Here is a 15,169-nt window from a genome sequence, read left to right as displayed (position 1 = left end):
GGCCACCACAAGAGGGCGCCAGATTCCAGAAGGAACCATAGGATCACAGAAGGCCTCAAAGCCGGGGGCTCAATTACCGGCCGCCTGCGGCGCGGCCCGACGCGATCGCGCGGGGGGGGGGGGGGATCCATGGAGACGGGATACCCCCAGCTATGCTGCCCCAGGCGCAAGGTCGCTGATTCTAGTCGCCAATGCGACCTGGCGACCGGGTTTTGTCGAGCACTGTGTTATACAATGAACGTTGCATTCTGTTTCCAGAAAAAAATCTTCTCCACCCTGGAGAATGATCCACTTTTCCATCGCCAACCTGGAGAGGAGCTTGGTCTGGAGAAGTACAGAGAGCTGACATTTCTGCGGTGCAGGAAGATCTTCGAGTATGATTTCCTGACCTTCGAGGAGACCATGGAGAAACCTCAGAAACTTCTGGTGCTTATAAACTGCCTGGGCATGTACGACTGGTCCCTTGCTGCTAAACATTTCCTGAATACTCAGGTACTTTTATACTATGACCCCACCAAAGCCTGTCTCCCCATTAATGTTGTTCTTGCACAAGTGTCAGTGATTTGCTTTGTTTGTATCTCAGGTGTTTGCGGGTGCTGTTGGAAGTGGCGGCTCTGAGAGGCACCAGACCTTCCTAAATCAAATAAGGCGTATGGAGGTAGGTTCATCTGTGATGTCATACAAGTCTGCTCCTACATTATGTAAACATTTAAATAACATTTAACACCTTCAAAGCATACAGCCGTGTTCCCAAGTCATTGCTGCTCTGTGTGCCACAATCATGACTTTACAATCTGAATATTGCCTCTTCCATTATTTGAAAGCTAAAGACTTGTTCATACCATTGCATTGCAGTAATAACTCGTCCATTACTTTGGATTCAGAGAAGATCTCTTTGGTCATGTCACATTTTCATTTATGGGACTATATGTGTTTGTTTAACCACTTGCCGAATGGGCCATAGCTCAAAAACGGCTACAGCGCAGTTGGATAACTCTGGGAGGGCATACTATAACGTCCTCCCAGAATTGCACCCCCTGTGGCCCACACTGGGGAATGTACGTGACCGCCTAGACCCGACGTGTCACGGATTGGAGTAAAGGACCAATGATAGCAGCCCTTTACCACTTTACCACTTCAATCACGGAGTGATCACTTGTATGCAAACCGGAGCATGTTTGGTTCGGCTCCTCATGCTGATCGCTACAGCATGTGAGAGGAGGGAGCCAATGCAGCAGCGCTGTGGGCTGGATCTGAAGTGCTCACAGTGCTGATCTGTGCCCATCCCTCTCTCACCCATCCACAGTTATGCTCAGCCATGCTCCATCCCTGACTCATCCATCCACATTCATGCTCAGCCAAGGGGGTGAATACTTTTGCAAGGCACTGTATATGGATCCTCCAGTTCCCAAAGTCTGTAGTTTGGGGGAAACATGAATTTAAATCCGACTCCAAGGGTCCCCCAGGCACACACCTCCCAAAGAGTAGCACTCCCTTAAAAGCAGGGGCCTATAGTCAATATGCAAGAGTCTAGCCTTCAGTCCCCTTCAAAAGCCTCTGTCCTGGTTGGGGCTATCACACATATACTGTATAATGTCTTTATAAAAAAAAAACAGGTTTCATAAATAATCAAAAATATTGTTCTTTTGTGCATCTTTCAAATGTGAAAAAAACGACTGTTATAAATATGAAAAAGGACTGTAAACTCTATTGGCTGTTATGCCATTGCACATAATACCTGAATATTTTACCAACATTACATATTAAGAGAAATTTTTTTTTCTTTCAGCAGCTTAGTATATGCCCCCTACCGATTCTTATGTGGTAGTTCAGTGTTAATTTTGATGTCATATTTCTTAGTTCTAGTCATAGTCTTTTGACTAAAATGCCATTTATTTGATAAATGCCAATTATTTTATATATCTGAATTATTTTAGTTTTATTCATATTTTAGACGATTAAAATAGTGTTAATTTAGCTGCCGAAAATATTTTTGTTGAAAAAATTAACACTGGAAAACAACAAGTTAAGCAAGTAATCATAGGTAAACCTGCATCAAATTAGTAAACTAAAACTGTAATTTGTTAAATCAACATCTCTCAGAAATGCTATTTCTTGTCTTGTGATAAGCAGTGATATACACAATTGTGATTGAACAAATAGGAATAGGTAAATTTGCATCACGTTGGACAACTTGAACTATAAGTTGTTGAATCCACATCTCTCGGAAAAGGTTTTCCATCAGTCACACATTCCATTCCGGTGCACATCAGTTTTTTCAATTTATAAAAGTGTGTGTAGAGACACAATGGTTTAGTGGTTATTCCTTTAGCCATGGGATCCTTGGTTCGAATCTCAGCCAGGAAACTATCTGCATAAAGTTTGGGTACGCTGGTTTCCTCTCACACTCCAAAGAAGTCCTGGAAGGTTAAAGTAGATGTACAGCCAGCGCTTATTTGGCATTATTTCTCCTGTGGCTCACAGGAGTGCAGTTTGTTCTGCACTCCTGTGACCTGTTTTCAGCAGTTAGCGGGCTGAAGTCCGCTGTCTGCTGATATCACAGAGCCGGACCAGTCTCGGGAAAGATCGCGACCATATGAGTGATTCGCTGAGAGCCTGAGCCGGCTGCTCCCGCCCCCTCCTCAGTTCAGCGCTCCAGTGAACATGGGGGGAAGGGGGGCAGACAGAGAACCAGTGACTGACAGTCACCAGCTCTTTGCTCATGGAGCTGTGAGAACTGAGCGATCGGCTCAGTGTTAAAGCCTTTGGGGGACAGATGCAGCATCAGAGCAATGCTGCATCCAGCTAGGTAAGTACGATTCTACAAAAAAAAAATTTCCGTACTTCTCTTTTAATTGACTCTCGTCTATGTTGGCCCTGGCATGTGTGCGAGTCCAAAAATCCCAACTGCAGCCTAATATAACAGACCCTGGTAATACTCTGTTGAGTGGCTAATGCAGCTCTAGTATGCATTTCGGGCACAGAGACACAGGAAGATGTAAGGTTCCAAGGTTAGAATCAAACCAAATTTCACAATATGGTCATGCTAGTATGATTGAGAAGACAAGTTTTGGCCAGTGTCTGGGGAAACAGTGTAAGGGGTGGAAGGCCCTACCAACACTGAAAAGTGGACAGTTTGTTATAGCTTTTTTCTTGTTCCTTTTGTCTGAATACAACTGAACTAGACTGTGGATAAATGCTAAAAAATGATTGCGGAACAGGGTTAGTGCATTGCAGATTGTGGGACCATATCACTCTTTATAGTCCCTCACCACTAAAACCTTCTTCTCTACAAACAGGTTTAACAGATCAAATATGAACAATACATGTATCTCAAAAGCAGTGCCAAGACAAGGTCATCTAGCGCCCAGGGCAAAGATGCCAAATTGCCCCTCATGCATGATGTGCAAGCTTAGGGTATCCTATGCCTAGCAGTCAATTGCTTGTCAAAATCACTGTGCAATGAGTTTTACCATTGAACACATGCTTGTGTTGATGACACTCTCCTCCTCTCGCAGCTTTCTCCTTCATCACTGAGCTCTCCTGGGGACTTCTGCGCTCCGTGGTGCAGGCTGTGCTCTCTCTCGCACTCATCCTTTCTGCTGGTGAAGCTCCTGAGTGTTTGTGAACACAGCCATCTTGTTTATACGAGAGCACTGCACTGACAGGAGGGAGGAGAAGGAGCGAAAATACAACCCGCACCACCTCTCGGCTCTCTCCTATTCTCCTTGCTGCTCCCAGTGCTGGGCAGACAGGAGTAGTGATGCTGTTGTCATTACTCCTATCAGCCTTGTAACAAAAGGAGAGCGCCCCTATTTCTACAGTAAATCATTGCACCCAGGGTATCCGCCCCTCCCTGCCACCTGTTATCCTGGCCCTACTCACAAAAACATTTACATTTTCATTTATTAATTTTCCTGCTTAAGCTATGGATTTAAATTGTTGTTTATGATATAAACTTTTTTGATTTTACACTAATAATCAATTGCTTTACTTTAGATTTTTGGATGCTTTGCACTTACAGAGTTGAGCCATGGCAGCAATACAAAGGCGATCCGCACAACTGCAAACTTTGATGCTTCAACAAAGGTACGCAGCAGGAGATTCTCAACAAACTGCTGGCTTTGGCGTTAAAAGGAAATATAATGGTTTTGGCTCAGTTTTTTAGTAATTGTCTTGTGCAGTCATCTCTTCATTCACTGCCACTTCCCAACTGCTTCTTTCATGTCTTGCATTGCTCCTCTTTGGGTGCCTCTCCATTGGGTGGATGTGTACATGAGATACATCGTCCACAGCACCCAGCTCTATTATCGCATTACTGCATGTCTGGAATTCTGGAAGGGCGCATGAGAGAATTCTAAATTGCTAGGAGCATAAGGGGAAAATGTTTTTTTTTTTTTTTTTTTTTTTTTTTTTTTATATCATGGGTTGTAGGGCAAGAAAGAAAATTATGTATGCTGCTAATACCCAGAGCACTATAGATTTTTTTAAAATAGAAAGTAGTAATTGTCTTCTTTCAGACACAGCTGTCTGATGAGTCCCAGCAAGGAGTCATTCATTTGTGTGTGTGTATAGGTGGAGTTACTGAGCTCTGTAAAAAAAAAAATATTTCAAAGCAGATCGGGAGATTACTTTACCTTGCCACTTCTCCAGCATTGCCCCATCAATCCTTCCACCATAATATCTAGTGTTGGCTGGTGTCTGAGCCTTGAAGGACTCCCTCCCTAATGTGAAGGTAGAGGTTGCATGTGGCAGGGGGTTGCTGGAAAGGTGAGTTTCAGTAGGATAGGTTGAGAGCTTACACAGATATTGTTGCTTTTCCCTGACAAGGTCTATTTAATAATGCAGTGCAAAAATTTAAGTTGTAAACAGTACAGTAATCAAAACAACCAGATTTTAGTTGGCTATAGTCAAATTCTATAAGAATTGCTTTGATTTGCTTCTCTCTTTACATTTCTACTGTACTTTGTATGACATCAATAAAGAGTAACTGTAGGATCACAGCAAAATACATCTCTCATTCCGGTGATACAAACCATTTTTTTTATAGAAAAAACTGTGTCGCAGCTGTCAGTGCACCCTTGTCAGTGTCATTTGCAGCCTTGTCCATCATTTGCAGCCTTGTCAGTGTCATATGCAGCTTTGTCCATCATTTGCAGCCTTGTCAGTGTCATATGCAGCTTTGTCATGAAGCCTTGTCCATCATTTGCATCCTTGTCAGTGTCATTTGCAGCCTTGTCAGTTTCATGTTCAGCTTTGCCGTTTAAAAATGGCGCCGCTCTCAACCGCTCTTGGCAGCTTTTGCCTGCTCTCAGCGTCTTTCGGCCGCTCTCGGCAGCTTTCGTCCACTCTCACCCATTCTCTGCGGCTTTTGGCCGCCGAGAACAGCGGGGAACGGCTGAAGGTGGCCGAAACCTGCCGAGAAGTGCCGAAGGCAGCGGAAAGCCGACGAGAACGGCCGATGGTGGCCGAAAGCTGCCGAGATCGGCCGAAGGCCACCCACAGCCTCACAATCGGCGGGGGATGGGCGTATAACACACACCCCTGATTTTAAGGGGAAAAAAGTGCATGTTATATGCCAATAAATACGGTATGTTTAGCTGCATCCTCTCCAAAAAATGACACCACAAAGTGTTGTCCCAAATCGTGTGCGTAATAAGAACAGGGAAAATGGTGCTGCTAAAGAGTGATATGATATCCCCTCTGACCCATGGAGGGTAACGATAAAACGTAGGATTTAATCAAATCTAAATTCCAAACACATGTGAAGTGCAATACACTAAGCGGTGTATAAAAAGGCTTCTAGTAGGTGAAAGAGCCTTTCTCATTGAAAAACATAAACCAAAAAAAGATCATCAGACAATGAGTGAATCCTTAATTGCAATATGGGGTGTCCAAAATAGTTGATTGATAAAAGATCTGTGAATAACTTAAAATCCTACAGACAACACACTTTCTGTCGTAGGGTGACTACACTCCCTCTTCTGTATCTAAAGAGGAGCAGCATTGTCACCCTAGCACAGAACAACTCCCTTTTCATCATTATTCATCCTATATGGGTGAAGTGTCCTGTAGTTTACCGATGAGCACAGGAAAGTCTGTTAATATTGTTTGACATGTAGCCACCACATCTAAGGACTGGTAAATCGCATTACATTTTTTTCAGGCGTTTAGATACACACTGTTTGTAGCCCCATTAATCTTAGAGGGCGAGTTTGACAGGCGGTGCCATCTGTCAAACTCTTCAGCCTGAATTAAAACTGCAATGGCCGTAAAGCATTCCGACTGTGGTGATGTACAGTCCTTTGTAATGTGGGTAGACAGGAGGCGGTGAAACCGCAGCTCATGATTGCCCATGTAAAGGAGCCCTTAATGTAATACCAAAAGCTCAATTTTTTAAAAATAATGTATTGCTAACAAGCAGTAAAACATGCTCCAGTAATTTTAAATCCCCCCCTAGTGTGTGCTCTATGTTCTCCACTGCTCTCTCCTGGCTGCTTTTTAGAACCCCCAAGGAGACAGGAGATGGCAGGAGCGTGCTCACTGCAGGACACAGGAGGGGGGAAGAGGAGCGGCTAGCCACCCCAGGTAATGGCAGTGAATTGAGTCTGCACACAAGGGTTACACCATGGAAACTAAAATAAAGAATCACCAAACATCCAAGCAGCAGTGCCAGTGCTGAGGGGACAACCTGGATCAGACGGAAGAAAGATGTTTGTATCCGGGTTCATTTACTAAAACGGGAGAGTGCAAAATCTGGTGCAGTTGTGTATAGAAACCAATCAGCTTCTAACTTCAGCTTGTTCAATAAATTTTTTAACAAAATCTATTTTTTGACAAAAAATAAATAAAAACTGGAAGCTGATTGGCTACCATGCAGAGCTGCACCAGATTTTGCACTCCCCAGTTTTAGAAAATCAACCCCATCAGGAGACACGACATAATGTATTACACCAAAATGATGGGGAAAAAAAAATTTGTCACTTTAAATTGGTGGGTTTCTTATGCCTTGAATAGCAATTTTGAGAACTGAATACAAAAATTGTGGTGTTTGTTTTTTTTTTTTAAACAATAATGTTATGCTGTTATGTCATGTATTTTACCTCTATTTTCTTTTCCAGGAATTTATAATAAACTCCCCAGATTTTGAAGCAGCTAAATTCTGGGTAGGTAATATGGGGAAGACTGCCACCCATGCTGTGGTGTATGCTCAGCTGTACACATCAGATGGACAGTGCCATGGATTACACTCCTTTGTTGTGCAGGTAAGGGAACTTCCCTTTTCACATTTTCAATTTTATAGATAACATCTTTTTTATTGCTAAATGAAGCAGATACAAAAAAAGTTCTTATTTTTACTTTTTTTTTGTAATTCCTTTATTTTATTTTCAAAATGATGCATTTAACAGTCAAAACAAATGACGGAGAATATAATAAAATCAGACAAAAGGAACTAAAGGGGTCATATGTTGTAAATAACATATCAATTATCAAGCCCCCTGGCAATACACAGTGTGGTAGGCATTGAAAAATGGAACTGTATGGAGATATTGGCAGTGTGCTTCCAGACAACTACATTAGTGACCCATGACATATATTATTGTAACCAGAGCTATACAGTAAGATAAATACTCACAGCTACTCGGGAGGCAAAGCTTCCCGAGGACCAGCTGGGCCCAGTTATGGGACACAATGATATGAATGATGCAAACCAGGATATTCACAGTATCTGACTAAAACAGCCCATGACTGGGTTGGGAATAAGGGAAAGGTCAGGTCAGGTCTCTTTAGACAAGATAAGAGCGGAATCAAGGAGAGCGGGAAAGGGGGAGGTATAGTGGGAGGAAATAATAGAGGAAATAGTAAAGGTAGCAAGGTAGAGGAGCACTACCCTCTGACTAGGGAGCAAATTGAGCCCGAAGGGTCAACCAGGCTGTGCAACCTCCTGGAGGTATGCATCCATGTATTTAAAGTGTTGCCATGGTCTCCAGGTTTCTCAAAAGGTCTCCTCCCTAACGTGCAGGGTGGCAGTGAGATCCTCCATGTCACTTAGTTTATTCACTTTAGAAAACCACAGGGATTTCGCTGGCAGATTCTCCGAACTCCAACAGAGGGGGATGCATGTCTTGGCAGCATTTAGTAGCTGGGCGGTAAGGGAGGTTTTGTATTTCTTAATGGGTCGCCTCGAAAAGGTGAAGCAAGCAAGCCCCGGGGTTCCCCTCCAGGGAAACGTTGGTAAGGTGCTTGATCGTGCATGTCACCTCCAGCCGGAAGGGTCTAAGTTTGGTGCAGTCCCAAAAGATGTGTAGCATCATTCCCTCTGCTGTGCCACATCGCCAACATAGACTGGGGACTTGCGGGAAGAAGCGGTGCAGAGTAGTGGGCACTCTATACTGTCGGGTCATAATCTTGTAACAAGTCTCTTGGACTCTGGTATCTATGGAGGACTTCTGGGCAAAATGGAGAATCTTCTCCCTGTGAGAGTTAATGAATTGGACTCAGAGATCCATTTATCACTTAGAGAGAAACGAGGGGACGTACCCTTCCACTGGCCGAGTCAAGGAGGAGTAGATTAGAGAGAGACAGTGACGGACCGGCTCCCCGTGATGGCAGATGTGTTTCAGTTTTGTGAACTGACGTGAGATATCCGGGGTCCACGAGCACCTGAGGAGGAAGTTACGCAGCTGCAGGCTGCTCCAGAAGTCCTGTGGGGGGCCTGTAGCGCTATAAACAAAAAAATAGCGACAATTTTGAAAAAACACATTTTTTTTTACTTTTTGCTATAATAAATATCCCCAAAAAATATATAAAAATATAAAAAAAAATTTCCTCAGTAGGCTGATATGTATTCTTCTACATATTTTTGGTAAAAAAAATTGCAATAAGCGTGTATTGATTGGTTTGCGCAAAAGTTATAGCGTCTACAAAATAGGGGATAGTTTTATGACAATTTTATTTCTAATTGTTTTTTCACTAGTAATGGCGGCGATCAGCGATTTTTATTGTAAATGCGACATTATAGCAGACACATCGGACACTTTTGGCGCGATTTTGTGACCATTCACGTTTATACAGCGATCAGTGCAATTAAAAATGCATTGATTACTGTGTAAATGTGAGTGGCAGTGAAGGGGTTAACCACTAAGTGGCGCTGTTTGGGTTAAGTGTGTCCTAGGGAGTGATTCTAACTGTGGGGGGGGAGGCTGTGTGTGACACAACACTGATCACTGCTCCCAATTACAAGGAGCTGTGATCAGTGTCAATAGGCAGAACAGGGAGATGCTTGTTTACATTAGCATCTCCCCGTTCATCCTCACCGTGAGACGATCACGGTCACGGAGCTCCCGGCGGGTGCGCACCCGCAAGTTGCCTCTTAAAGGGCAACGTACAGGTACGTTAATCTGCCTGTACATGCCCTTCTGCCGCAGTATATTTGTGTGAGGTGGTCGGGAAGCAGTTAAGAGCGCTAAGTGGCATTTCTGTCTGCTGCTTCATTCCTCTGCTATCAGCATGAGTCACTTCTGACAAGTTTTTCTGACACAAAGAGAAAAAAGGTGACAAGGGAGAGGAACCTCCAGCTGATTGACAGCCTCAGCTCTGTTCCTGTGTCCTGTGTGAAAGGGGGGGGGGGGAGGGTGTCCCTTCCCTCCAATTAGCTGTCAGAGCTCTCCTCACTGAGCTCTGAAGAGTGTAATTTCAGCTCTTCGCCCCCTTTTTCTGACAGTTCAGCCAATCTTTATAAATTCTGGACTTTGAATGGATGTACAGAGACAATAAGACTGCAGATAAACAGGTACAACTTATGTAGGAGGATTTTTCTTTATTTTATCTCTGTGTATCACTTCACTGGTTATGCAGCAGCAGTCCCCAACCTTTTTTGCACCAGGGATCGTTTTAGTAACAGACAACTTTACTGTAAAGGGGACTGCACTGTAAAGGGGTACTGAAAGATTACAGTGCCCCTTCACAGTGCAGTCCCCTTTATATCAAAGTGCCCCTTTTTATCACAGCCCTCCTCCCATCACAGTATCCCTTGCAGTCATGCCCCTCCCCTTTTTCTCTCCAATCACAGTGCTCCCTTATACTCTCTGCCTTCCCTGCCTTTTGCAGACCCAAGAATAGAAATAGATGATGTCACCCTATTAGCACGGCAGGGAGCAGGAGGTGCTGCAATTTATCATATTAACAATAGGGTGATTACCTGCTTGTTAATATGAAAAGACTCTCACTCTCCATGCAGATCGCCAGGAGAGCTGGGAGAGGAGACACAGGCATGTGCGCACATCAGGAGGTGAGCGGTGAACGCAACCTGTGATAGCCCTGTCTGGACCGTTGTTGGCGCTCACCTCCCACTGCGCGGCCTGGTCAACAACTGGCCACGGACCTGTACCAGTGCTAAAGGATCAGACAAGAAGCTATCCAGAGCTTCAAGTGAGTAGGAAGAGCCACTGCCAGTTACAACAGTAACCCCGGGGTTCAGATCCTGGCACAAGAGTCTCTAGAGTTTACTCCAAGTGGTGTTCAAAGCAAAAAACAGCAAGTGAGCTTCAGTTTGGTGGATGGAAACACCTTAAAATGGCCTAGAAAGGCTATGGTAACTCATATAACCCTCCTAACTTTGTGGTGAGCAGAAAAACATCTCCGAATGTACAACACATTCAGCCTTTGAGGTGGACGGGCTACAAGAGCTGAGGGCAATGTTGGGTTCCACTCCTGTCATCCTTTGGGATGGGAGATTTGCAGCATGAATGTGCAGCGGACAAACTTGCTGTAATTGTGCGATGTCATCATGGACCAAAATCTCAAGGAATGATTCATAGATGTTGTGGAATCCATGCCACGGAGAACTCAGGCTGTTTTAAGAGCAAAGAGAGGACCTAACCAGTATCAGTACTGTATAGTGCTCCTAATATTTTGCTTAGTAAGTATATGTAGAACTCATAATTTGTGGCCTGGTCCTGTGATACTTTAGCAAAAGCCTTTCCTGAGAGACCCATGGGGTCTGCTGTTGCCAACCCCCTTCTGAAGATGCTAGTTGCCTGGCTAGTACAAAAAAAAAAAAAGATTCCTCTATCCTTCTATATAGTGTGGATGGACAGATCACCCTGTTGGGCTATTGAATTCTGACAGCCACTGGTGGCAGCTGTCAGAACACCCTGACATCTGCTCTTTCAGTTTTCCAGTTGAAGGGTATTGGACAAAAGGGGGCAGATTGTACCACCCTCTAAGAAAATTTCTGCTGGTTAATTAGGAACCATCCCAAATTCAATCAGTGTATGGCCAGCTTTATGCCTCATTCACACAGCTATAATAAAGTTACCAGTGTTAGTACAAGTGTGTTCTAAGCAAAACCTTCCTGCGTAATGACCAGTAAAATGCTTGTGTGTACGTAAGTTTAAACACATAAAGACCGATACATAACTTGTTTTTTTATGATCATCCCCCCCCCCCCCCTCCCCTGTTTAAATTTAATTTACACACTTACAAATGCATATGCATGTGTATATACACGTGTAAGCACATGTTCTTTCTGCAATCTGTGTTAGTCTCGGTTCACATATATGCAGTGCAACACGTCACATGTGATTTGCACATGAATCACAGCACATTACTGTGCAAATAACATGCGATGTCTGAGCGATGAAATTTGAACCATTCATTTGTCATTTTTTCCCCTCACAGGAATGGGGTTGTTGATTCTAGGATAGAATGGATAGATTCTAGAATGGGATAGGTTGATTCTGTCAATCATACTGCGTTTTGCAGCCTTAAAGTGGATGTAAACCCAATTCATGAAATCTGACCTGGGCACATATATCTGTAGTATTTAGTTATCTCTCTCCAAAGCCCTGAGTCCTGTGTCTTTCTGCTGCTCTGTTCTTCTGGTATCAGCATGATAACTTCTGACAAGTTCTGACAATTTTTCTGACACAGGAGATAAAAGCAGCTGGAAATTTGTGTCAGGGAGGCTGCTATAGATTAGCAGGGAGCTGGTCTATTTACATCACAGCTCGGCAGGTAACTTTGTTCTTCTGCCTATGTATAGGGGGTTGTGTGTGCCTTTCCTCCAATCAGCTCTCACACAGTGTATGACAAGACACCACTCCCACAGCTGAAAGAGGAAATAAAAATTCTACCACGATGTTCACATTCTAATGCCCTGTACACACGGTCGGACATTCCAACTACAAAATCTGTCTGATCTTTTCCAACAGATTTTGGCCCAAACTTGTCTTGCATACACGCGGTCGCACAAAGTTATCGAAAAATCCGATCGTTCAGAACGTGGTGGCATAGAACACGTACGACGGGACTATAAAGAGGGCAGTAGCCAATAGCTTTTGTTTCGTAATTTATTCTGAGCATGCGTGGCACTTTGTCCGTCGGAATTGTCTACACACGATCGGATTTTGTTGTCAGAAAATTTTAGATCCTGCTCTCAAACTTTGTGTGTCAGAAATTCAGACGGAAAAATTCCGATGGAGCCCACACACAATCGTATTTTCCGACAACAAGATCCGATCGCATATTTCCTGTCAAAGTCCGACCGTGTGTACAGGGCATAAAGAATATAGAAAGGGAAAGACAGAAGATATGCATGTAAAACTTATGTAGGGAGATTTGTTTCATCCCTGTGTATCATCTAAAGCTGTGCACTTCACTGGGTATATGTGAGGGTTTATAACCACTTTATAGATCTGAGAACACTTCATTTTTATGCACCTCTGTGAATAGCTTCATTGAAAACAATGCAGCTGTATTCAGACCTGTAATTAAAAAAACACTTGTATATGTGTTTTTTTATGACTGTGTGAATGAAACTTTAGAGTCACTGATGTTTTAAACACAATTACACCTGGCTTATGTTATGTTTGCAGTATAGATATAAGTTGTATTTAGTAGAGTCCTTCTTTAAATGGGATTTTTTTTTTTATAATGCAGCCTAAGCTTTATATTTCAGTCCTAAATTTTTAATTATGAAAGCAATTAAAGCAAATGGCTTGTAAAATGTTTATTTGCTTAATTAAGCCGCACAGTTTGTGTCCCCGGTGTTGTTTGGCTGACAGCAGTCACGGCAATTAACCTTCCTCTAAATCCCAGCCACAGGTATGCTGCCGCCATGCTGCTTCTCACACTTGTATAGCCTATAATAGGATTCAAGCTGCAGTGAATGTTTTACCCTATTCTATTTAATGGATGTATTTTCTTGACATAATGTAAAGTGCATGTTGTACTACATTGTGGCAAAAAAAAAAAACAACTTTGTAATATAGAGGTATTTAAAGAGAACCTATCACCACTTTAAATTGTGGGTAAAAGTACAGAAATATCAAGTGCATTAAATGCTTATTTTCAGTATTTTTTTTTCTATAAACAGATTTGTATTTACTTGCAACATTTTCTCCGAGCTTACTGGCAAATTTGGGAGTGTCGAATTACTGTCTGTGCTGGCCCATCTCCTCCACCCATTGCTTCACCTACCTACATGACCTCTTTTAATGTAGCTGCTGAGTATAGTATTGATCATCACTTGAGGGACAGCTCTGAGTAGTCTGCTGGGCCTGCTGACATCTTTTCAAGATGGGGCACTCATCAGCAGTCTGATGGGAGGCTTTTAAAGGTAAATAGCATGCATAAAATACATTAAATGGATAGGATCTAGGATAGACAGCTAGGATCACTGGTTCAAACCCCAGCAATGAAACTACCCACCTGGAGTTTGCATGTTCTCCCATTGCCTGCGCAGGTTTCCTCCAGGTACTCTGGTTTCCTCCCACACTCCAAAGATATGTTGTTAGGTTAATTGGCTCCTGTTTAAATTGGCCCTATTGTGTGAATGTGAGTTAAGGACCATAGATTGTAAGCTCCTTGAGGACAAGCACTGATGTACAGTATCTCACAAAGGTCAGTACACCCCTCACATTTTTGTCAAAATTTTATTATATCTTTTCATCTGACAACACTGAAGAAATGACACTTTGCTACAATGTAAAGTAGTGAGTGTACAGCTTGTATAACAGTGTAAATTTGCTGTCCCCTCAAAATAACTCAACACACAGCCATTAATGTCTAAACTGCTGGTAAAAAAGTGAGTACACCTCTAAGTGAAAATGTCCAAATTGGGTCCAATTAGCCATTTTCCCTCCCCGGTGTCATGTGACTCGTTAGTGTTACAAGGTCTCAGGTGTGAATGGGGAACAGGTGTGTTAAATTTGGTGTTATCGCTCCCACTCTCTCATACTGGTCACTGGAAGTTCAATATGGCACCTCATAGCAAAGCACTCTCTGAGGATCTGAAAAAAAAGAATTGTTGCTCTACATAAAGATGGCCTGGGGGGCGTGGCTTGGCGCGCAGCGTGGATGGACGCTGAATAGAGGAGCTCCGAGGACACTGGGGATTCGGCCCGAAAACGGACCGCTAACTGGAGCGAGAATGCCAAACCACTTGAAGAAAGGGACACACATGCGTCCCCTCCGCTCATCGGGAACCCCGAAAAGCAAGCCATCGCCAGCAAACCTCAGCAAATACCGTTACAACGACGGGAGCTGCAGTCCCAAGATGGCGCCGGCGCACAGACATGCGGAGGGAGAAGGCAGAGATGACAGGGAGGATGATGACATTTCCATCCCAGCATCGGAGGACTCCTTCAGAGGTACTGACACCAATGACCCCCCGCTGACATATGCAATAATGACTGAAATAGCCGCAGACATTAAAAATTCCTTTTCAGCAGCTATCACAGACATCAAATCTGAACTGCTTAGACTATCCGAACAAATGGCGGTTACTGACAGGGCGGGCAAGAGGAGAGATAGAGCATTAGTGAGACTAGATGACATCACCACAACTCACTCCCAACAAATGGTTGAAGTAAATAGACAGATCGAAGACCTCGATAACAGAGGAAGGAGACATAATATCAGAGTGAGAGGTGTACCCGAATCTGTTACTCCTGAACAAATCAAACCGGCCCTGTCAGCCATTTTCAACAGACTCATAGAACGGCCAGACGACTCACCCATAGAGTTCGACAGAGCTCATAGGGCTCTGAGACCCAAGGCACCTGACAACAATCCACCAAGGGATATAATCTGCTGCTTGCCTAATTTCCCTCTGAAAGAAGAAATACTTCTGAAGGCCAGAGAAAATGAGCAAATAACCTTCAAT

At 43.5% G+C, this 15,169-nt stretch overlaps 1 protein-coding gene across 3 annotated transcripts in view; it reads left to right on the top strand.

The window, feature by feature from the left end:
• Positions 1 to 15,169, top strand: part of ACOX3 (acyl-CoA oxidase 3, pristanoyl) — a 172,265-nt gene that overhangs the window by 26,332 nt on the left and 130,764 nt on the right. For all 3 annotated transcript variants that reach the window (XM_077477850.1, XM_077477851.1, XM_077477852.1), the window contains exons 3-6: positions 259 to 492; positions 584 to 658; positions 4,000 to 4,089; positions 7,122 to 7,265. In XM_077477850.1, coding sequence (XP_077333976.1) covers positions 259 to 492; positions 584 to 658; positions 4,000 to 4,089; positions 7,122 to 7,265 — 543 coding nt within the window. The remainder of the gene's footprint in view (positions 1 to 258; positions 493 to 583; positions 659 to 3,999; positions 4,090 to 7,121; positions 7,266 to 15,169) is intronic.

This window comes from Lithobates pipiens, unplaced genomic scaffold (genome assembly GCF_037356315.1).
Source record: "Lithobates pipiens isolate NorthernLeopardFrog02 unplaced genomic scaffold, aLitPip1_a1.2 Scaffold_13, whole genome shotgun sequence".
NCBI classification, from domain to species: domain Eukaryota; kingdom Metazoa; phylum Chordata; class Amphibia; order Anura; family Ranidae; genus Lithobates; species Lithobates pipiens.
This window is presented reverse-complemented; position numbering and strand designations above follow the sequence as displayed.